Source organism: Scheffersomyces spartinae (genome assembly GCF_019049425.1).
Source record: "Scheffersomyces spartinae strain ARV_011 chromosome Unknown scaffold_2, whole genome shotgun sequence".
Classification (NCBI taxonomy): Eukaryota; Fungi; Ascomycota; class Pichiomycetes; order Serinales; family Debaryomycetaceae; genus Lizanozyma; species Lizanozyma spartinae.
The window spans coordinates 584,391-607,059 of NW_025065049.1; the positions used below are offsets into that span (position 1 = coordinate 584,391).

The 22,669-nt window shown below is 36.9% G+C and overlaps 2 protein-coding genes across 2 annotated transcripts; one reads left to right on the top strand and one right to left on the bottom strand.

The window, feature by feature from the left end:
* Position 1: 1 nt before the first annotated feature.
* Positions 2-2,335, top strand: ACO1 (aconitate hydratase; the record flags this gene model as incomplete). Its single annotated transcript, XM_043193088.1, has 1 exon — positions 2-2,335. The coding sequence occupies one exon, from the start codon at positions 2-4 to the stop codon at positions 2,333-2,335; it is 2,334 nt and encodes a 777-aa protein (XP_043051476.1).
* A 9,364-nt stretch (positions 2,336-11,699) lies between these two features.
* On the bottom strand, positions 11,700-13,157 carry KQ657_002318 (uncharacterized protein; the record flags this gene model as incomplete). Its single annotated transcript, XM_043193089.1, has 1 exon — positions 11,700-13,157. The coding sequence occupies one exon, from the start codon at positions 13,155-13,157 to the stop codon at positions 11,700-11,702; it is 1,458 nt and encodes a 485-aa protein (XP_043051477.1).
* Between the last annotated feature and the right edge of the window lie 9,512 nt (positions 13,158-22,669).

Consider the following 22,669-nt stretch of genomic DNA (forward strand, 5'->3'; position numbering starts at 1 on the left):
GATGTTGTCTGCTTCCAGAATTGCTAGAACGAACGTTCGTTCTGCGCGTGGATTGGCTACTGCCGCTTTAACCAGAGATTCCAAGGTTAACCAAAATTTGTTGGAAGCTCACTCCTTCATCAACTACAAGAAGAACTTGGAAAATGTTGAAATCGTTAAGAACAGATTGAACAGACCTTTGACTTATGCTGAAAAGTTGTTGTACGGTCATTTGGATGATCCTCATGGACAAGAAATTGAAAGAGGTGTTTCTTATTTGAAGTTGAGACCCGATAGAGTTGCTTGTCAAGATGCTACCGCTCAAATGGCTATTTTGCAATTTATGTCTGCTAACATGCCTGAAGTTGCTACTCCATCTACTGTCCACTGTGATCATTTGATTCAAGCTCAAGTTGGTGGTAAAAAGGATTTGGCAAGAGCCATTGACTTAAACAAGGAAGTTTACGACTTTTTGTCTTCTGCTTGTGCTAAATACAACTTGGGTTTCTGGAAACCAGGTTCCGGTATTATCCATCAAATTGTCTTGGAAAACTATGCTTTCCCAGGTGCTCTTTTGATTGGTACCGATTCCCACACTCCTAACGCTGGTGGTTTGGGTCAATTGGCTATTGGTGTCGGTGGTGCCGATGCTGTCGATGTCATGGCTGGTTTGCCATGGGAATTGAAGGCTCCTAAGATTTTGGGTGTTAAGTTGACCGGTAAGATGTCTGGTTGGACTTCTCCTAAGGATATTATCTTGAAGCTTGCTGGTATTACTACTGTCAAGGGTGGTACCGGTTACATTGTCGAATACTTTGGTGATGGTGTTGAGACCTTCTCCTGTACTGGTATGGGTACTATCTGTAATATGGGTGCTGAAATTGGTGCCACTACCTCAGTTTTCCCATTCAACGCTTCAATGACTGACTACTTGAACGCTACTGGTAGATCTGAAATTGCTCAATTTGCTCAATTGTACTCCAAGGACTTCTTGAAGGCTGATGAAGGCTGTGAATACGATGACGTTATTGAAATTGATTTGAACACTTTGGAACCTCACGTTAACGGTCCATTCACTCCAGATTTAGCTACTCCTATCTCCAAGATGAGAGAAACCGCTATTGCCAACGGCTGGCCATTGGAAGTTAAGGTTGGTTTGATTGGTTCTTGTACCAACTCTTCTTACGAAGATATGACCAGAGCTGCTTCTATCATTGAAGATGCCGGTGCTCATGGTTTGAAGTCCAAGGCTATTTACACCATCTCTCCAGGTTCCGAACAAGTTAGAGCTACTATTGAAAGAGATGGTCAATTGAAGACTTTTGAAGATTTCGGTGGTGTTGTCATGGCTAACGCTTGTGGTCCATGTATTGGTCAATGGGACAGACAAGACATCAAGAAGGGTGACAAGAATACCATTGTTACTTCCTTCAACAGAAACTTCACTTCCAGAAACGATGGTAACCCAGCTACTCATGCATTCGTTGCATCTCCTGAAATGACCACTGTTTACGCCATCACTGGTGACTTGGGTTTCAACCCTATCACTGACTCCTTGAAGGATGCTAATGGAAACGAATTCAAGTTGGCTGAACCTGTTGGTCTTGGTTTACCACCAAAGGGTTACGATGCAGGTGAAAACACTTACCAAGCTCCTCCTGCTGACCGTGCTTCTGTCAGTGTTGTCATTGAACCAACCTCCGACAGATTACAAAAGTTGACTCCTTTCAAGCCATGGGATGGTAAGGATGCTGAAAGATTGCCAATTTTGATTAAGGCCAAGGGTAAGACCACCACTGATCACATTTCTATGGCTGGTCCTTGGTTGAAGTACAGAGGTCACTTGGAAAACATTTCTAACAACTATATGATTGGTGCTATCAACGCTGAAAATGGTGAAGCCAACAAGGTTAAGAACCACTACACTGGTGTTTACGATGGTGTTCCAGAAACTGCTGCTGCTTACAGAGACTCTGGTAAGAAATGGGTTGTTATTGGTGACGAAAACTTTGGTGAAGGTTCTTCTAGAGAACACGCTGCTTTGGAACCAAGATTCCTCGGTGGTTTTGCTGTCATTACCAAGTCATTTGCTCGTATTCACGAAACTAACTTGAAGAAGCAAGGTATGTTGCCATTGAACTTTAAGAACGCTGCTGACTATGACAAGATTGACCCACAAGATGAAGTTGACTTGCTCGGTTTGACTACTTTGGCTCCAGGTAAGAACTTGACCTTGAGAGTTCACCCAGCTTCTGGTGCCGAAGCTTTCGACATTGAATTAACTCATACTTTCAACAACGAACAAATTGAATGGTTCAAGTACGGTTCTGCTTTGAACAAGATGGGTTCTAAGTAAGCTGCTGAGAAATATTGTTGGCTGAACATGAATTACATTGCTTTTACTTGATCAATTTGGATTTAAATCCTCATTAGTCCAGTTATTTTATTATTATTCGTTATATGTATGCATCTCTTTGTTTCGTGTCTTTAGATTGACGTGTTGTGAGGGTATAGATATTTCATTGTATGTATATATTCAAATATCATGATTTATTGAACATTATATAAACACTTTTAACCGATGTAACGTGACTATACACGTGATCTTGTAACTTAGCTATATACAGGAGATTTGATTTAGGGTTTATGTTGTTTCTTTGATGTAGGTTCTTAGCATAATGAAGCCATGCAACTCAGACAAACACAAAGAAACAGCCACTGATGACTACACACAGTATAAAATAAGAGTTTAATTGAACAATGTCGTATTCGAATACTTCTTGCTTCACAAAGTGTAGTAATCAAGTAGTATGCTGGACTACCATGATCGAAATATTTGCTTCCGAAGGTCGGAAGGTGTTTCTTTAAAATTGTGATCTTGATTAAGCACATCGACGTTATTTATGTGTTGGAGTGAACAAGATAAAACAGGGACTGAATTATTGGGAAAAGTGAGCAACCTTTTGTATCAGCATACTGCATCAAGATATCCTATTAAATATATCCACATTGTAGCTGGTGTAGTTCTAGCCAAGTCAGCCGTTCTGATTGTTATTTAGATACGGTTTTTTCAACTTGTGCCGCTTGTTTGCTACAGGCTGGTCCAACAGGTGCTTGCTATTCCCGAAATTGAAGGTTATCGCATACCTGACACTTGGATGGCGTTATTGATTTACTTTGGAGGCTTTCTTTAGGGACAATGATTCCTACCCATCACTTTTAATAAGAAGGCGACTTGACGGGAGTTTTATGGTGGTCTTGCAAATAACGTAGTAACACAAGAACACAAACGTTATTATAACTATGTCTGACACAATAAGTATCCATGTCAATGAGATTGTTGAAATCAGCTCAATAAAAAAAATAATACTCTAGCGGTCAGAGATCCCAAATGATTTGTCGGCGGACTTTGGTTTTATCATTGGATGGCCTAACTATATTTTTTTTGGGGGTTGTTTCTCTGATTTACTTTCTTCACAGTAAACGCAATTCATAACGCTTTACATGGTGAATAGAAAGTAATTTAGCCTTCAATAGCGTATGAGACAATGAAAACCCAAGCTATAAAATGCAAGCGGGGTTAACATGACTACTCAAAATGAGATTCCTCTACCCTGCGAACCAGTCCAAAGACATCTTGAAGATTAAAGCTTTTCTTTAACACCCAAACAACACCATAATATACAAGTGCTCATTCCATTTAGATAATTTATTTTGCAAGGGCAAACTAATATGAACAAATCGCAACACTTTGGAATACCGTTGATGTAAATCTCTTTCTGTCTCTCTATGGGTCAATAACAATGGGAATCACTTTTTAAGCTCAATCAACACCGAACGTCCCTCCCTAACTCATTTTTACCTATAGGAAGTCTTGATGCATTTAATTTGAACAAATTAAACTTGAATGTTTGACTTTACTTGAAGTTTTCTGAATTTGATTCCCGCACCTATTTCGTTTAATGTGTAGGCTTTCAAAGGGTGCAATAACCTTTGTCCACATCAATCTCTAAGATTTTTATATACGTCTGACAGGGGTCGTAATGAATAATCTTCATTTCATACGTGCTGTCCATAATTCGTGCTCGATACTGCAACCATAAACAATGCAAAGCATAACGTCACATACTGGACCAATAAAATGTCGTGAAGCATTGAATGCTAAAATCCAAGGGCTTATAAAACATACACTACCGGATAAAAATACTAGGATGCTGCAAAGTGCTTGTTATTTGTCATTATATCTGTCAATCGAAGAAAAAATAGTGAAGTTAATCATGCACAACGGGTTATATCAATGTCGCAAAATCTGCAAAGTACATCTGGTCATGCTTAACTCGCACAAACACATATTTAGAACCTCTACTTTAGTGGATCTAATGATGACTGTCAAATTAAACTGTCGACCCATGGAGATGATCCTCGCAGCAAAATAACAGTTGCTTTAGTAGTGATCAACCGCAGAACTAGAACGAGTGTTGCTACTTTTTGCTGGGATTGTGGCCCATTGCATTTCCTTAATAACAATAAACTTTCATATTAAAAGTCAATTTAGCCCAATCTGCTGGCTATACTATCCCAGGACTATGTGTTGCATTAAATGTGAGGTGCATCAATAACCCCCAAAAGTTTTCCATCATAATTCGTAACTTGATACGCCCCTTACATGACGCAATACGAGTGACATACTTTAACACACATCACCACAACAATCCTTCAACTTCAACAACAAACATTTTGACATTTGTGTCTGATATGGACCCTTATTGACTGCAATATTCTTTCGCCTTCTTGCAAAATTTAATTGGTCTTCCATTTGCCGGACGAGATGATAGCCCCAACTTGATTATATCTTGCCCCAGAGTTGCGTCTTCTGAATGAAGAGAATAATATAATAAGTTAATCATTGGAAACACCTGAGAACAAATCTCTAGCAGCGCAACCCCTATTCTTTAGGTTGTTCGGGCTTAATTCAAACATTCGAGAGATCAATCATTCATCACAAACTATTATTGATATTATTCAAGTAACAAAGTCGCATAGCAGTAAACTTGATTACTAGTCAAAGGTGATAGCTTCAATTATACTCCATATATATCCAATACCGCAATCGAGTTTTCTGTTCTTTTGGATTTTGAAGGGGGTGTAAGAATGTTTGTATGATAAATATACAGAAAATGTCACACTATAGGCTCCTGCACACAATGAAACTGTTGCAATTTTGCCCTTTTACCGTTGAAGTTCTATTGGATTAACAACGTTCCTTTCGGTTCCAGCTTTAACATTCGATTTGAAGCAATAGATAGCTTAATACAAATTAGTATGATTAGAATTTATGCTTACGAGATATTCCTAGGTGAAAACAGTTTCTGTTTTTGTCTGGTAATGCCTGAATAAAGAAAATTACGTGTGACCTTTGATTCGTAAAGGTGTTAATTACAGCAAATTACAATAGATAGGAATTCAATTGAATGCCTTAGTCTAACCAACAGGAAAAAGAAATACAGAATTGGCTACTTCATATTTTACAAAATTAATGCTTATACGTTTGCTGAAGATAGTTCGCTACCGTCCAGTTCTAACTGGATTATCATTTCAAATGTTTATAGCATACTTTCTTGTTGAAGATTCTGAAGGATAAATTATTAGTTTCGTTTCCAAACAGTCAGGTACTGCTTAGTGGTTCTATTTCCATTGCCTGTTAAGTGTGATATCCAAAATAGTTATAAATTGTGGAAGGCTCCGTTTGCTAACGCAGGATTTACCCAAACCAAGCGAATGAAATGATGGCATAAATAGATAATGATGGCCGCTTCATCTCAGGAGGCATAATACTAAGGACCTATTCATTGCCAACGCTACGCGAGCGATGTTCAAACAACCCGTGGGCAACCAAATTCACTAATAACATTCAACTAGCAAACTACGTTACGGTGCGTCTTTTGAAACCAGACAAGTGATTATTCTCTTCTTTTCAAAGGCATAATGATTTTAATCAATTCAGTGGAGTTTGGGTTTTCATAATGAAATTCTCTCCATTTATCAACAACGAATATAGAATTCTCAGCCTCTTGTCTGTTCTCCAAATCTTCAGCCCCCGCTCTTTTTTATTATCATTGAACGAATGTGAATGATATCAATGAGCTTGATTGACGACAATTCCGATATTAAATGACCCTTAACAAGTATGCTATAAGATGAAAGGTAATTTATAAAAAAAGTCGACTGATTTGAAGCACCTTGATTCTTCGTTTGGAAGCTTGGTCACGATCTCATAGGGAGGTCTCCGGTGTATTGATAACTTCTGATGTGGTTTGAATGAGTTTTTAAAATGAGATAGACTGCATCTGTTTTTAGCATTAAAAGTAGGCAGAAATCTCCAAAAGCCAAGTTTCCGACCGGAAAGAGCTATAAGTATCGGAAAAGTCGTAATACTGCAAGTAAACTTTTACTATCAACAACAAATTGCAGCCATTTACAGCTTACAGCTTGTAGATGATCCATTTCTTTAATGAATGAATAATTTTACCTATGGAGTTTTGAGAGAGTTGATAAAATCACAACTATTGTCACTTTTAGTCTGATGGCTGAAGCATGCAAAAGTAATGCTTGATATATATCACTATGCTTCCGTCAAATACACAGGGAATTGAAGTTTATTTAAGCCTCTTACAGTCAAAGCTAAGTCAATAAATACGTTAATCCAAATAATTCAATAACCGTAACCGTGTTAATTTAGTATTTACAGATACATTTCAAGAACCGTATTAACTTGACTAAATAAAATGAAAATTAACTACTAAAAGTCAATCCTGCTTCATAGATAACAATAGTAATTACCAATGTATAGCTTTATTGTAAACTTCTAACATTAAGACTTGCAAAAGGTGTCTAATAACTATAACTTACTTCCTTCTCGAAAGGTTCAGAAATTTTTATTGCAATCGCCTATTATAAAACTAGCGATATTGATACCTGTTGTGGGGGACTAGCTAGCCGCCCCCCAATCACCTAAATGGTGTTTCCGTCGCTTTAAAACGCAAAGATGCCTTGTTTCTATGCACCTACGGAATTACCTGTTATTATTTTCAATGACAACTAACATAAGTAGGTCAGATTCTAAGTGACGCTTCGTAATATCTTTCACCAAAAACAATTTCATTTTGCACCGTATGCACCCCCTAATTACAACATTTGCGCTTATCAAACAATTAGATATCTTGTTGAATGGTGCCTTTGAGTTTTGGCAAATGTCTTAGACTTCAAACCACACCCATTAGTTTGACTGCTACCTTGTAGTGGAAGCGAAGAGCCTCGGAGCTTTGGCATTCATTCCCGATTTGGTTGACGTTTACGTAGACACCACTATTCACCGAGGTATCTAAGCCGCGTTTCAATTTTGGAATCATGAGTGTGTTATATTGATTATTCCATGACTCAGCTCAGCTTGGTCAAGGGTGCAGCTCATTAGCACCATAACCTTAAATTGTACTAGCATGTGTCTGCCGTTACGGTAACCAGTACATTTCTGACACAAACAGAGTACATGGTAACAATAACGCATGTCGGATAATGAGAATGCTCTCATAAGAAAAAATATCGAATGCCTGACTGCATTGTCTTGCAATTAGTGTCGGATCAGACAGTTGAAAATTCAAGGCCTCCATTTTGCCCATACTAGTTCCAACTTGCAAAGCCCACAAAACTTATGTTTGTTCATCGGCATTTTGGCAACTGAATTAGCACGGAGTGCATGACAACTGACAGCTATAATGCGAGGAAGGATAGAAAAACATATTAAAGTTAACTAGAACAAGATGTGGAATTGTATGATGAATTATTATGTAATATACCTTATGGTTACTGTCGTCCATAAAGGGTCTTCTAAGGTAGCTTACGAAAATGCAGCCTGTTCAATAATCAACTGACCAGGGATCACAAATGGGTCTTTTAGTAGCTAGTAAGATTTAGCTCCATGTAACAAAAGCCCTGTCTAGGTTACTAGACAATAATGGGCAACAGTTTGCGTGTAGGCTCCAACGCGAATTATAAGTGAAGTACATGGACATTTCTGTTCTTGCAGTTGATTTGAAAGTTCTTAATTTATTACAGATACAAGGGTACCACAGCTGTTCTGTGCTGCCTCTTGTATTGTTGGCTTTTGTTGGCATTCCTACTGTGGTAGTTAGCAACTGCAATTGATTATTGTCGTGTAAATATAAAGGAAAGTTAGCATTAGTAATTGTGTATGTCAAAAATGTTTATATTGATACAATATCCGTCATTGCATCCCAAGTCCAATAAAACCATAAGAAATACTATTCTGCTGCTAGGATGAATATTTTCAATGATGTGGACGGTTAGGATATTGGGAAGATTCTGAATTGTATTATAACCATAATTTGACGTCAATCTTGGACAAGGGCTATCAACCGGAGCTTCTTAACGTTTGCTAGTATTTTTTATATAAAAGTCATTAATGTCTGGCTTCCCTTGAAGGCTTATTGTATCGAATTCATAGGGTATCGAGTTGATAATGTATCTTTGAGAAGGACTTAAGGGGTGGTATCCATCAAAACCGAGATCTAATGCTTATGTTGAAGAAACCATGTGGGCGAGTTTAGTAATAATCAAATAATACTGGTAGCAAAAGTTTCTTTACCTTATTTCTCCTTTTCATTAGGCCTTGTGCCTTCATTTGTTTCATTGAGCGACCCAGGATAGACAATTTTGGTCATTATTGCTGTTACAATTTTATTTACTTTCAAGCATTCAAGCTGCAAAATTGCAAATTTATCTTCAGGGATTTTAGAATCAAAGTCTTAGGATTGTCAGTAATCTGTATAGGCTTTACAGAGCTTGCAAATAAAATCAAAAAGAAAATGTTTTCCAATATCTTCTATCTTTTTCTGACAATACCTTGTAGTATTTGTCAGAGCACATTTTAGATTTGCTTCTTATTGTACAATCATTGATGCACTTTCGACTTTTTCAACCTCCATTTTAAGCTTAGGTTGTAATATGTAGTTACTTGTCCCTCAAATATTTGTGATAGAATCCTTGCCAACAACATTAGAAGTTCAAGAGCCACTTTTTGAATCATGAGACTTAATCAAAGCTCTCAACATTAAGTTGAATGAAAACTTTTGAAGAACAAAAACAAAACTATAAATCAGTAGCTTCACTTCCAAAGGTAAATCTAATGACCAATAACCTATTTACAAACTTGATAGGCTATATATATAAGGTCATATTCAAGACAGCAAATGTGTAATTCAAGTACCACCAATTAGAAGTGACGTTGGACCACACCAACTACTACTCACAAGCTACGATAATCAACAAATAGCGTTAAAGATTCAACATGTATAGTTCAGAATGGTATAAGGTAACTTACAACAAACACAAAACAAAAAGTAGTATTGACTATTGAAGTGATTAGAAGCATTTGCTGCTACCACTGTAAACGCATCATAATTTCTGCGTTACGAATGGAATGCTTCAAAAAAAAGCCCAGAAGAATCCTGAGTTGCAACAGTCACCACATCTCATCATATCCAGCAAAAAATCACTGATTCTCAATGGTAGAGAGTCCTATAAGATAATGTTAAACCATAAATTTAATGGCAGGTGAATCCAAAAATCGTTTTAAAGTGCTCTGAGCCCTTCCAGTTCTTGAATTTTGGTCATTAATGTAAAACTAGTATATTTATTTTCATCATTAAATTGTTTTTCTCTACCGCTCAACAAAAGAGATATTATTATATCGTCACAACAAGAAAAGGGGGCTACATATGCCAAGAGGCGGTCAATTATTTCCTAGTCTAAACAAGCTCTGTAAGCTGGGGCCAAGTTAATTCAGTAGTTTTTTTGAAAAGACAAAGGATTCTATCTATAACCTTAGCCATAATCAACATACTCTTCAGCGACATAGAATGCTTTATTCTTTAATAATTTTACGTTGATTGGAATATTGGTACTATTCTTCTTCAAGTGGCTTGAAAACCAAGTTCGATGGTAAGGGTGTTCCGGTGTTTAGGCAGAAGATCTAACAAAGTGGTCTAAAGTAAAATTAAGCAAAGGTTAACACCTGATATGAGAATGAAGACACGAGGAGCTTCTTAAGTACATAAAAGTGTTATGCCTTTGTTTCATGCAACTTCCTTAGAATTTCAAAGTCTGACACACATCATAGGTTAATGAAATAGGTTCAGATGTGGTTTTAAACTAAACTGGGACTATTTGAAATTCAATGGCCTTGCAAGCCCATCCAACCTGACTCCCAACTAATGATCGACAGTGCAAGAATTGTCTACTATCCTGGTACTACCCACGATGCCTTCTTTCTCGAGTGGATGAAGTTGTTCATTATTAATGCGGTCAGTGACACTTTAAAATAGTAATTACTCGGTTGAAAGGTACACCAAGCTACAGTCACTAATAAAAAATGTCACAACAACCTATTCTAATTTTTTTGGTAAAAGTTGCAGCATTTAAGACATTGATGTTGGATTACTTGAATACATCAATTATATTCCGTACTCAAGGCCCAAACTATTAGCCAGCTTTTTTTTACTTTGCACTCTGTTCTAGAACTTTGAGTTAACATTTGGAAATCACTGGGCTCTCTTTGCTGCAACATCATTTTCTAACAACCATAGATTTTTGAAACAGATGGGAGCATAGTAGCTTTGACCTTAATGGCCGGTGAATATTGGTTGTTTAACGGGTTTATAATGATTAAATTTTAATTGATTAGGAGCCCTCGTGGGGGTGTAGATGATATTCCCACTATATTCTATCCATGCATTGCTAAATTCATGTCTGGTACGCTTAGCTTTATTATCTGTTGTACTGAATACCTGCAGCCAAAAGTTAATTCTTCAGAATGTCATCGTTATTATAAATGCACATTGAAAACGGAACAATTCTACATGGAAGATCCAAAAGTATCCAAAATAGCTCCTCCAGACTAAGAGCCTGAATAAGCAACTGATTTTAGGTGCTTCAAATTAGCAAGCATTCAATACACTTGTCATAGATTGATTTCAGTCTTGATAATTAACTTTGAGTTGGTTAGGCTTCTTCTGTTTGCATTCATCCAATTCGTGATCTACTTTTGGCTCTATATTGTTACAGGGATATATTACTGACAATGGTTGACACTTAAAGCTTCTGTTCAAGAAGGAAATTTTAAGGGGACCCTCCAGTGCTCTCAATAGACTAGGGCATTATTGCTAATAATGTACATGCGTTAGCAACGCCACGAAGCATCATGTATTTGAAAGTCTCCTAACCATTGACATTATACTATTACGATTCAATAGTGTCAAACCATTAGGGCTCTTTATATTTAACAAGGATTAATAGAGCAAGAACGTAAAGTTTTAAAGGATAATTCGGTGATAATAAAAGAGGACCTCTTTAGTTAAGATTTTGAACCAGTTAGCAGTATTCGGCAAAATAAAATGGCTTAACCTTTAAGCCATCTTCCAAAAACATTGTGGTTTGTTCAAGAACTTTACGCCTGAAAAAAAGATAATACAATACATTTATTATTTACATAACTGCAAGGAAGTTGTTATTAGCCTTGGAGGTTTTGCTTCTCGAGAATTATCATGAATTATTGAACAGAAAATCAGATTCAGCCTGGTTCTTATCTCCTCTAAAAGTGCTATACTAATACTAATACAAAACGAACGAATAAAATATTCTGTTTCCTAAGCTTTGTCTAACTCATTTCTGATATATTCAAGAATCTCTCTTTCACATTGTTGACGTTGAACCACTGTTTGAATATGGGAAATAAACTGTGGATATTTGAACTTTTTCACCTTTAAATAGTCATCAATGTACTTTGCAATTTGAAATTTATTTAGATTAGGAAACTGCTTTTCAACATTATGAATAACTCCAATGGCTCTCTTTCTTTTATTGAAATATGAAGTTTCCGTTGTTCCCAATCGCCACTTATTACTGAACATCTTTTCTCGTTGTTCAATAGTAGGTTCAATCACAAACCATTCTTGCACCAACAAACTCACAGAGTTTGATGCTCGAGACATAGGCATTTGCTTTCCTTCTATACTTTTCCTTGGTCTAAACCTTTTAGGCGATTGCGGTTCTTTTTGATGAGGAAGATGATGCAGGTATTCTTGATTGGGGTATTGCATGGATATTGCATAATGAGTATTAAACATAACCGAATTGTTCGGTGGTGCGGCCTCATATTCCGCTGGTTGAGCATAATGAGCAGAATTAGCTTCACCTGTTAAGTTGTACAGCAAGGAATTGGCCACCCTTGTACGATCTGGCATATCTGGATAATATGCCCCATATGCATTTCCACCATTGGAACCTTGATAAATGTTATACTTGTAATCATTATACCCTTGAAAAGTTTTAGGTGATTGGTTTACATTGTGTTGCGTGGTGTTTTGTTCCTGAACAACTTGTTGTTGTTGCTGTGGAAGACCATTGACGATTGGTTGGGGAACCAGATAACTATCTGAATCAGCAGGAGGGGCATGATAACTATAATACTGTTGCTGTGTCTGTGCTTGTTGTTGATGAACCGAGTTCGAGTCGTAATAATATGATGGTTTGTTAATATCATAACCAAATCCCGTTGATGCACTTCCAACAGGATAGCCCCTTGCACTCGAAGGATATGATGTTGATGAAAGTGTAGAGCCAGGAACTTGACCACTATTAATATATGCTGTACCAACATTGCTCTGTGGAAGAGAATAATGCCTATTAGGGAGAACCAGTCCCCCTGGCCGTTTAGAATCAGTATTAGGCTGAGAATTATAATTTTCAGGATTATTCCAATCGACATCTGGTTGCTCTGTTCCAGGTATATTTGGCTTTCTCAGAACATTGTCTGGTATTTGAGGTGGGATGGTTGACATTATTTGTTGGGTAGGAGATTGCTGCCGAGTTTGATGATCTTGATATGACGGTTGTTTGATATGTTGATGTTTTTGTTGTATACTATATGGTCCATTTTGAGGATATCCATAGGTTTGCAGTTGTTGCTGCAGTTGATCTGGAATGGAGAGGGTTATTTCAGACGAACTCACATTTGCGCTGGGCGTAGGTTTTGGATCAAGTGCATTCCCACTATTTCTATAAATAAAGGGCAGTGCTGGGTAGGTAGGCTGCAAAGAAGTCATTGAAGAACCTGAAGCACTAGGAAAGGAGGCAAGGTTTGGATTATCGCCTGTCAGTAATCCTATTGTAGAATGTTTTGTATTGAGACCCGGTTGAGACGGTGTTATTGATGGCACAGGAACGCCCAACGTAGGAACAGAAGGAATAGTTGGTGTATTTGCTGTTTGATTTGAAATCACTCCACTCTGAAATAAAATAGATCCATTTACTGACAGATTTTCTGGAGCAGTGTTTAATGTTCTGCAAGAGGAGTCACCAGTGTATCCCCTTGAATTAATACTAGGATCAGCATGAGCCGAATGTGTAGTGGGCTTTATTTGATTCGAGTATTGATATTGCGACATTGTGACCCTGTCATGTAGTGGAGGCTAAATTTATGAAGTTGCAGGATGCTAGAAAATTACCTAAAAGAAACGGTAATTGGGGGAGCAAATATATGAATGAAATTAATGAAGTAAAAACAGTGGCCCATACAATAATATAAATAATCAATGGGGGGTTGCTTGATGTTATATAGAAATGAAAGTACTCACAACAAGGAAAGTGTGAGATGGGTGGTTCTTAAAAAGTGCAATTTTCCAATTAGAAACAAATTATCAAAATGACGTCTGGTATGTAATGAGGAGTGGAATAGGGTCAAATGCCGACTTAATACCTCAAATGAACTGTACCCTATGCAATATGGATATTTGCTCTCTAACTGCTGAAATAGAAAAGTGGTTCCCGCTGATTAAGTTAAGGGTGCAACTGGAGGGATGCTCAAGACTCTTAGGTCTGGTTGAATGAATAACCAATCAAAGTATATATACTTAGGAGTGCCATATATACTATTAATTTGTCGTGATCAACAACTATAGCAAACCCAGGTCGATAATTGGCAAGGTTGCTTTAAAGTTGCGAAGCAAAATTCACGATCGTTCCCGATATATATCTAACAAAAACGAAGTATCAATAAAGGATTGCACCCACCGCAAAAAGCAGCCAGACTACTGATTTTTGTAGTTGTCTCAAAAACCGAGTAGGGGACTGTATGAGAGAAAAAGAAAAAAGTAGTTCGGCAATTGAAGTACGTATGAAGAAATAAAACGCACAAATAGCCAGAAAGTCTCTTGCCGTAAAACCGACAGATGTGTTGATGAGCGGAGGTAAAGGCAAAGATGAAGAAACGGAAAATCCAAAAACAAAATTTTGGTGAGCGTAGAAAACTGAAAGAAAGTAGAATCTATATATATCGAATGGCAACCATGTGTGCAAAGGTCGTATCCTGGTGTTGAGAAAGGTTGACGCTGGATGAAATAGTAGGCAGACAAAATGTGGGCCATGCAGGTACACAACAAAACGTACAGACAAAAATATGCACCGACAAAAACATATCTGCAAACAAATAAGGTTTTGGAGAAACTGACTGTAGACTCAAAAAAGCCACAAAGTCTTGTCAGGAATATGGATCTAGTGATCCAGTAAGGATAAACATAATTCTGTATACACAACCACTGGCTACCTAAAAGAAAATGATTTGGAGGTTTCAATAAAGTGCAAAGACATTCAAGCATTCATTGAAGTTACTTGTAAAGAGTTTTTTTTTTAATTTAATACAGAGAGGTTTCCCTAGAAATTTTTTCCTTAAAGAACGATGGCTTACTATAACTGAACCATTAACCTGAAAGGGAACAATTGTAAAGGAAAAAAGACTTCGAACTTCAAATAAATCGAATACACTCAGTTATTCTGCGGTGTCATTTTCGAGTTCGACATGAACAGCATATACTAGATATGAGATCACCATAATGGCCTTCTGGAGACGTACGAATAGTGTCATAAAGGGGATTTTAAAATCTGTTGCTCCACCAAATTCCAGAGAGATTAAATACGAATGTTTGTAAACACGAATGTTGAGTATAACTATCATTTTTCGGGTATTCTCCTTATTAACATTGAACAGAAGAAATCAATCTAGTAGACGATCATTCATTATCCATTTCACATAATTCGGGCATGATACAAAGATACAACGAATTTTCACGGAGTAATAGCAAATATCATTAGAAGGAGCAGTTTTCGTTCCGTTGTTATTTTATCAGTTAGGCGATTTTGATTGGTCATCTGCTTTCAGTGATAAAAATAAGTCATAAAATTTACTCATAGGGGTTACGAATGGCTGGTAGAATTTCCAGCACTCGGTCTACTTTGATTCACGAGGCCTGAAATTGTCGAAGTTTGAAAAGTTTAGCAAAGACTAAAGCCTTTTTGATACCAATGGCTGAACAATTGATCAAAAAGTCTTATTAACCATCGAGATATCTGTTTGAATTAAAATAAAGGCAAGAAATTTCCAAAAGATGATCCTAAATCCGAACCCGAATCACTCTAACTTAAGTGGATTTCGATCTGGGTGAAGAGTGTTAAGAAAGCACTTGGTTAGTTGCTATGTCAAATATAAGTGAAGCTGAATAAGAATTCAAATTTTAAAGATTCCTAACCAAGAACTGATGAATGCGTATTGCTAATGCATCTACAAAATAAAAAGAAAACTATTAGTTTCAAACGAAAGTAGCATCTTTCACATGTTAATAACGCAAGAAAAAAAGCTATCAATAATGAACTTGGTACTGGAAAAACTTATGCTGCTTGTTGTTTAGCTCAGTTATATTTAATGGAAAGTTATAAAATTTTATATCTTTCTAAGTCTTTAAATGCTGTTAATAATTTTAATTCTGAAAAAGTATATATATAACATTATTTTTTTGGAGAGTATTTTTAGGCTTTGGGGCCAATTTTCTATACATAAAAAGAAAGAGTTGTAACTACGGAAGATTTTGATTCAAAAGGGGTCAATAAATACAAGCTAAATACCTTTTACTGATTCATTAATACTGATATCTAAACCCCTTCAAGTTGATTTTGGGCTGCTGTACAGGGGGGACATTCCAGTTCATTTTCAACAAATTCAGATCAATGCTTTGCCTGGATCGATGAAGAATACATATCAAAGTGATTGGCTTGTGGATTGCAACTTTCTCTCCTGTCAGATTGTGTTGCAATGTCGTTTATTAATTATTTATGAGAAGTTTTAAAATTAACTAAACTGAATGAGATTGTAGATGGCGTACGAGCTTTTCCATGTTACATAAAGTGTTCGTTTGTGTGTACCTCTTAACAAAATGATTTAACGATTATGGCTTAATATTTAAGCTCGGCAATCACAATGTAATGCTTGAAAACAAAGAATACTGACGCTTCATCTGAACACAAAACAAAACGGAGGGCTTGCAACTACCGGAGCTAGGGCTACTAATGGGAAGCAAAGTTGATGCTATTCACTTCTGAGTTGACCAAAGAACCAAAATACATACCGCAGAACGCAATAAAACAAATTCGTTCCTCTTGTAATGCGACCTTCGGTGTTAATATTACACCATTTCTGAACAAAAGGCCCCACGGATCAACGTAAACGGATAATGAAAACTAGGTGTATTACAATAACTTGATTTTGTGTTGAAGCACCTGAGGCTAAAAGAAATAATACAAGACCGGAGTCAATTTTGACCGGAATATGCTATATGGTGTTAGTTTATATTATATGGTGTTAGTTTACATTAGGGATAATTATTGCTTTACTTATCCTTGGTTTACGAACACCAGATATGAGTTTACTAATTCATCTATGTACAATCCATCCATTTTGGATCAATCCATCGCTTAGAAACTAATTCGTGTTTACAAACAACCACTTCGTAACTTGTTACTAAAGAAGCTTAACTTGTCTTTTATTTCTACAGGATAATTCTTACTGCAGTTTTGCTTCGGGGGGGCTCTTCCCGGCCAAAAGTAAATTTAATGATTTGTCCTAGACATGGTGGTTATGTAAGTGCTACCTATTTTAAGCCAGCCGGTGTCTCAAGGGAACCTAACAAGGAAATTAGTGCCATTTTTTTGAGCTACCATTGAACTCTCTATGCATGAAAATAACACATATGTCACCTGCATGGTATTATCTGTGGGGGCGCGAGGGCGGCGAAGAAATGAAGCTGAAAAGCCACTTAAACGTCGATGAACATTTCCCCGAGAAGGCTAGATTATTGCATTTTTTTCTTCATCAATTGTCTGGACTTGGGACGTGGTTAATTAAATCTACCAACCTAAGTACAGATTCAATTAGCCTTAATAAGTATCCTATCGGACCTGCGCGAACGATAAAGTTTTGCTGCTTTACAGAGAAGGTATGATTATAATAGGGGGGTAAGGGGAGAGAAGAAAGTTTATGCACGAACACATAAAACAGCCTGTGGAATCTTTTGCTTAACATGCTTTAGGCTTTTCTCGTGGCAACTATGTTAGCGAAACTATCGGTGATTATTAGGTACAGGAATATTTCGTAGCTGAAAAGAAGCAGCTTAGTGCAACGAACTTTCTTCACCTGCACCTCGGAAAACTATTATAATGATAAGAGTTTGTCCGACACTCCAAACTAGTCAGCATATGCACATCGGAAGTTCTAACAGAACTCTTTGAAAACTCAATGGAGTTTTTTTTGTAGAAATTGAAGTTCTACCTATAGCACTCAATATATTGTGAGTTCACAATGCCGCTGAAGGTATAGCTAGTCGTCGCTTTTGACTTGAAACAGTTAGAGGTAGCCTAAATACAAAATTTATCAGAGGATCAGAGGTAAAAAGTAAGCAGTACTCTGATTGTCGGCCAAAGGTTTGATGGAACCTCTCAAATGAAAGTTAAAGTTGATGGTAACCCGTTTTGGTGCACTAGATATTGCTAGTCTTTAAATACTGAAATCACGATTTACTCATGAAAGAAAATCATGAATTTTCTGTAAGAATGTTGCAAAAACAATATCCTTTAAAGTGTACAGTGTGACGGTTTATGATCCAACTTGCACAGCCGCTTTCGTACTTGTGTAATGATCTTATTGCAAGCCTAGCGTTAAAGTTGCGTTGGGAAGCACAGATTAACATGGACTCAAAACCAGATTTTCACATCCCACTACTGATTATCGTTCAAAAATGGCGCAAGAATGAAGATTGGTCCGTAGCTTGCTTGAATATTAGCTATTGTTATTTTTTTTCCAAATACCTTGCAAGCAACACTCAACCTTTACGTATGTCATGGTTGAGAGCGATTAGTAAGGCTTTTTCTTGATTCAACAAAACTTTTATATACTAATTCGATCTAGATGATACCATTCAAGTAATCATAGTTTTATTAACCAAGTTAAGCACTTAATGCATATTTGGACGTTTTATGGTAAACTGGCTGAAGACGAGCGCACCTATTTACTAATAACAAGGTTGGCTTTTGTTCAAAGGCTCTACCAAAAGATGTTCCTACACTTCCGTGTCTTCTTGAGTTTATTATTGTTGATATTTCCAATAAGGATGAAATACCTGACATTATAGGTTCGCAGATGGTATTGTAGCAATAGTAACAATCACAGACATTTTAGTGATAAAGTGGACAAGTAATCCTGATTTACCTTAACTTTCTAAGCCACTTAAAATAGACGGAATTGGTTGTATATAATCGCTCACTAATGCTAACCACCCTTTTCATCCTTTGGTTTAAGTTATGTAGGTGACTGAACTTCACAGTGTAAAGTATAAACCAATTCAATCTTTAATGTTTAATTGTCAATATTGCCGTAAAATCAGTTCTAAAGAAAATATGTCTGACTGGGAAAAACAATACTACATACTTATTAAGTATTGACCTTTAAAAAAGAGTTTTATTTGTGCATCTGCATTCCCTTGAACAAAAAAAACATTGAGGGTCATTAGAACACAAATTCAGCACATTATTACAACTTCTCTTGCACCCACAAACACACCCACCAAGATCATTGAATGTGGATAAACTGCAAAATTAACAAGATCACCTAAAAGTATTGTGGTTTAGATAAGGGAATAATGCTGAAGAGAGAACAAGGTTTATTACTACGGATTCAAAAATGAGGAGGTTAACAGGCGCATAGGACTAGTGGCGGGGAGTGATTACGAAGACTTAATTGGGTCATATTTCTTTTCGGGATTCGAATTCCTATTGAAATAAAGAATATTTCAATTCTGTAGAAGAAGGAGAAGTATCCTTTTTCATCAAGTCCCTTCATTAGGTAATAAGTAAAATCAGTGACGCAAAAAAGGCTATCTGTTAAGGAAAGGACTCATATTTCATCGGTTAACTCGTTATGTCATTTTATTAAATGAGGATTTAGTTCGAAGCTTATATATAAGAGTCACGGATTCTGGTCAACCCCTTACTAAATAATTTATGCATAGTAGGAGAAAATGATTAAAGGAATGAAGGTCACGCATTCTTTGGCCTTAGTTTGTTGGTATTCATGTTCGAGTAAAATGCTCGGACCATTATAGGGTGAACATATTTACTGTTTAGTCTTCCTTTACAAGTGAGAAGACCCAATTTGAAATGCAACAATTGCGTATGTATGCAGGGAAGCATACGTTTTTACCCAAAAGAGAACGTGCCTTTCGTCTAAAGAAACAACAGCCTGAATCAGCAAGAAAGAAATGACGGAAATGACACCACCTTATTGTCAAACAGTGTTTGGATTTAGTTTAAATGTCTGTTTAGAAAGATTAGTTTATCGGGGTCCAAAAATAAAAGTCGGGAAAACAGAAAACGCAAATTTCAACAGTCTACATTGCAAACCAAGTCAACGTTTCCAATTTTATTGAGCTGTTTTAGGAAAGCTTGAACAACGAAATGCTTAAACATGAAATTAGGGATAATGGGAACTATAAAATTGCGAGATATCGTAGATACCCTAGTTACATAATTCCTTGATGTTTCGTACGCATAATAATCATTGAAGCAACCCGAGATGTAACAAAATAACTGAAATGTGGTAACAATTGATGTTCAACTGTACATGTACAAATTTGCTGAAAATCATTACTGACGCTGAGGACTGATGAAGGGGTAAGGTCGTGGCCTTTTATAGAATGTGTCCGTTCAATATTTCCGTCTTATGAGTACTGCGTTTTCTTTTAGCTTGCATAAGCTTTATGAACTCCAGATTGTGCCACTTGTGCTCGGGAGGTCGCAGATGGCACGAAAAGGGGTGATATATACCAATTAGGGAGTGCATACCTAAAGTGCTAGGGTTTACAATTCATTTTTACACACCCCTAATCAAAGCCGAGCTACAATCCCCGTAAAGCAAATCGAGGTCTGCTTGCAAAAACTTAGATCCCAATGCAAGGGTTTTTGAGTAGAATGTTTCTCTTTTGATGACAATGTTTCAATTCCCCTATTTATTGTCATTCCCAACAATAACTTATGTACCTATAGTTTTACCATGGAGCTTTGCGTACAGTAGAGTATACGCTTTTCACTATGAAGTATACACTTGCGAGTTAATATTCTGTAAGTTGGGGCAGTGTTTGGACGCCTTATTAAGAAGGGGGGCTGTATAATAACGAGGCTCTGATATGGAATGAGCCAATACTGGTCTGCACAAAAACACTGATGATTTTGGTAGCTCAGTTAGATCAAATTCCATAAGAATTTTTGCGCCTTAAGCCACTTCAAATGCGAACTGAAGCTAAAGGACAAGTACTTGTTGACTCTGTGTGTACCTAGGTAGTGCTATATTCAATAATTGATGGTGATTGAGTAAACCTTGGTGATAGTTTTAGTCCGATTGAGATGTACCAACTCCCTTCTAAGTGCGACTTGGTTCGTATACACCGTATATTTAGATTATGTTTCCAAACATACTTTAAATCTAAGACTATACATTTCTAAATATGGGTGGAATACTTCTCAATTTATATTCCAATTGGGCTCACTCTTTCTTCATAATTTAAAACCCTCCTCAACTTCAACCTCCTTAAGTATAGCCACTAGAACTCTCTGATTAATACATCCTCCTCCTTTTATTGCAGAATCTAGTAATCAATTTTCCTTCTCTCCACTATCTTAGTAAGTCTAGTCAGTTGGGGTAAGATTGTAGTTGACTTAAACATTGCTACTACTTCTAAAGTTGTCCTAGATCAACCCGAGGGTAATGGATATCCCCGACCTAACCTGTATATGACGTTTATTCAACAGTACTTCTTATTAGGAGATTTCTTTAAGTAGAGCTAATATCAAATTACCAAGTATGCAATACCTTCTATACGCCGCCTCTTGTAACTAAATCATCAATCAAGGTTGCATACCATTCTCAATGTCTTGCAGCACGGCTGATGACGTGAATAGGAACCAAGAGATGGAATGCATAAAATCAAAAAATTTAGCCAATCATATTTTTAATGCGTGGGTATCAATATTGATTATGCGCTATAAGCAGTTCTCTTTTACAGATTACGCATTTTCTTGTAGAAGACACCAAGTTTGACGCACTTTGTATCTCAAGATGGCACGTGATTCTCCGAGTAAAAAAACTTTTCAACATCTAAACAAAACTAGTCTTTACCAGGTTATATCGAAAATGCATGTGATTTAGATGAGGAGGAGGAGCAGGAGGATCACTGTTGCCACGTCAAAGACAATAGGTATTTAAACTTTTTAACTTACTCAGCGTATTTACGTAAGAGGTATTTATTTGATTGGTTCTAGTTTTTTTGGACAAAAACGTAAATTTTCAGCATCTCTATGACGTCAAGTCGTTTGGTTGCAAAATGTGAAATTTGGTAGCAACACAGTACCATTCATTTCCTCACTTTTTTTCGATGGTCCCAAGAGCCTCTCCTCAAGTGAAATAAATCCCTCACCAAGCAAGTTTCTCATATAAGCTCAAACGAACAGTAGTCGTGCCTGGCTAGTCTGACTGCTACTAACTGAATGGTCTTGCGATAAAAATCACTCAATGTGGAATTCAAGTTAACTGCAGCAACATCTCCAATCTTCTATGAAGTGGCGCGCATCAGATTTCGAGGTGACGTATGCCAACCTTTCAAATAAAATTTGACAGCTTCTCCGCATGAAAAATACGAAACGACTTATTATGGTCGATAATATTACTACTAATGAGAATAAAAGGCGATAGAAAATGGTTAGCATTCTTTTAGTTATGTACCTGAACATAAATTCAGTGACTTCTTAGACTAAAGGTGCGTTGTTTTGATTTGCAAGCTTTGGTGAAGCAGCTAAGAAATTGGCTTAGCACATATGGAAAATCTCCCTTCAAGTGGCGCAGTCGCAAAGGTCTAGTTAAGTAAACAATCCTCGTTAAAAAAAAATTTTCTGGCCCGCTTCCCTATAAGCGTAAGTTAGGAGAGAGCAGGTGGGGTTATATGAGACCCATTGGGTGAATATTTGTGTGTTTGCACGTTTCATATTGTTTTAAAGTTGAGGCATTTTCAAATGTGATTCCTTCTTCTCATTTGTCTAAAGTCATTACACCACTAAACTAAATTAACATAGACAGTAGGCATCTAGCGCTTAACGTGACAGACTATGGATAAAAATTTTACCATCTATAAATTGGATGTGGTTTCTATATGGGAAATCAATCCCTAATTCTGAAAATGTTTCAGTA